We start from the raw sequence: 2645 nt of genomic DNA on the forward strand, positions 1-2645 counted from the left end.
CTATTATTTTAAAGAGAGCCTTTGTTATTCAGAGAAAGACATTACCTCATCATTAGTTCATAGATAACTCTTACTTCATTAGTAGTTCTGGGATAACATTTACTTCATTAGCAGTTCCGATAAAACCTTTTCCTCATTTTGTTTTCAGAGTAAATCTTTACGTCACTATTATTTTAAAGAGAGCCTTTGTTATTCAGAGAAAGACATTACCTCATTATTAGTTCATAGATAACTCTTACTTCATTAGTAGTTCAGGGATAACATTTACTTCATTTGCAGTTCCGATAAAACCTTTTCCTCATTTTGTTTTCAGAGTAAATCTTTACGTCACTATTATTTTAAAGAGAGCCTTTGTTATTCAGAGAAAGACATTACCTCATTATTAGTTCAAAGAAAATCTCCACTCCATTTTAAGCTCAAGCGTTTTATAAAAGTGACAATGGTTTCTTGTTCGTCTGGGTCTCCTGATGAAGAAGAGTCTTATTTACAAAAACATTTGAGCTTTTGGGTCTTTTTTATACTTTTTTCAGTTTATTAACAGTAAGATCGTTACATGTTTGGTTAGATTATTTATTGATAAAAAGCATAGACATATTAACTGTAGAAATTACTGAAAAACGGTGTAAGTGAAAGTATGAAAGTAACTCTAAAAATGCTAGAGTAGATCATACATCTCTATAGATTTGTTGTTGGTGGTGTTCCTTACAAATCTATTTCATAACGTAAATGATAGCCACGTGATTTACACCACCTTGACTACTTCCTTGTTGTTTTTCCACAACAAACAATTAAAAAATACTATTAATAAACAACTCTAAAACACCAAATTTTTTACATTTCTATAATTGGACATTCAACGTTTCGCTTTACAGTTTCTTCAGGAGCGTTCCATTAAAATACAAACCGCTTTTGAAAAAACTATAAAGCCAAACTTCGAGTGTTCAGTCAAAGATATATGACAAATTTGGTGCAATAAAGTCATTTATTAGTATTGATATGTTTATATGCACTAATGAAATTAAACAATTTAAAAAGCAGAAATTACTTTTAATCAAATTGTTAAACCAAATTTATCAAAAAGTAAAACCAAGTATTATGTGTTATTTTACTGAATCTTAAAAATCATATTACAGTGTCAAACATCAATGAATGTTTTAATATCATTTATATTATTCTTTTTGTATAGCAAAGACATTATCGACACCTCCCTATCAATGGCTGAATGGCCGTCTCGAGCAGAATTTATTAAAATTGTAAGTACTTGATTTAGGCTAGAATTAGTACATTAAAGCTTCCTTATTAGTGACTTTAAAAAAAAAGTCATATTAAATGACATTTTTAATATTACTTACAATGTATGAATTTAATTTAACAGTAGATTTCAGAAAGTTGTTTTTCTTTTCGAAACGAGATAAATTTCGAATATTAAGAAATGGTAGTTTTCCAGTCTGGTAAATGAAGTTATCTACACTTTTGTAGATGTGTTTATCTAATCTAAGTAAAGTAATGGATTTATCTAAGTAAGTAAAATATTGGTTTATATATTGTCAGTAAAATACTGGTTTATATACTGTCAGTAAAATACTGGTTTATATACTGTCAGTAAAATACTGGTTTATATTCTGTCAGCAAAATATTGGTTTATATGCTGTCAGTAAAATATTGGTTTATATACTGTCAGTAAAATATTGGTTTATATACTGTCAGTAAAATATTGGTTTATATACTGTCAGTAAAATATTGGTTTATATACTGTCAGTAAAATATTGGTTTATATAACAGTATATAAAACCAATATTTTACTAACAGTGGATAAACCCGTTACTTTACTTAGAACAGATAAACCAGTATTTTACTGACGGTATATAAACCAGTATTTTACTAACAGTATATAAACCAGTATTTTACTGACAGCATATAAACCAGTATTTTACTAACAGTATATAAACCAGTATTTTACTGACAGCATATAAACCAATATTTTGCTGATAGGTATATAAACCAGTATTTTACTCCGTCAGTAAAATACTGGTTTATCTGTTCTAAGTAAAGTAACGGGTTTATCCACTGTTAGTAAAATATTGGTTTTATCTACTTTTATCTACTCTTTGTAAAATACATTATATTGGCTCTTGTTGGGATTCTGTTACTTAATGTGAACTCATGATATGCTCTCATGTTATAGGTAGTGAAATTTATATTAAATGTGACTCGAAACATTCCTAGATCAATTGCTTCTACGTAAAACGATTTAAACATTAAGGTTAATATCCAGCTGAATAAAAAGGTATTAGGTCGTCAAGAAATTAATGTCGCTTTTTTTAGATGAAAAAATCCGAACAACTTATATATCGAAACAGAATATTTATTAAATGAAATAGCCTCCATTTTTATCAATGATGCTTTTCCAACTTACAATCAGATTATTAATGCCTTGATTAAATAAATCACTTGGCTTTGAAGCAAAAAACATGTCGATGTCCTCTTTAATACCTTCTACATTTGCATACATCTTCCCATTAAGATGGTATTGCAGCGAGCGAAAAAAGATGGTAATCTGATGGTGCCATATCTTGAGAATATGGTGGATGGGAGAGAACTTCCCAACCCAACTCTATAATCTTGTGTTGCGTCAAACGTGCCAC

At 28.9% G+C, this 2645-nt stretch overlaps 1 protein-coding gene across 1 annotated transcript in view; it reads left to right on the forward strand.

Moving 5' to 3' along the window:
• Window positions 1–1253, forward strand: part of LOC111085124 (amiloride-sensitive sodium channel subunit alpha-like) — a gene marked incomplete at its 3' end in the record, with an annotated part of 29347 nt that extends 28094 nt beyond the window's left edge. The window contains exon 10 of the mRNA XM_022382386.1: window positions 1187–1253. Coding sequence (XP_022238094.1) covers window positions 1187–1253 — 67 coding nt within the window. The remainder of the gene's footprint in view (window positions 1–1186) is intronic.
• Window positions 1254–2645: the final 1392 nt, after the last annotated feature.

Source organism: Limulus polyphemus, unplaced genomic scaffold, assembly GCF_000517525.1.
Source record: "Limulus polyphemus unplaced genomic scaffold, Limulus_polyphemus-2.1.2 Scaffold245, whole genome shotgun sequence".
Lineage (NCBI taxonomy): Eukaryota > Metazoa > Arthropoda > Merostomata > Xiphosura > Limulidae > Limulus > Limulus polyphemus.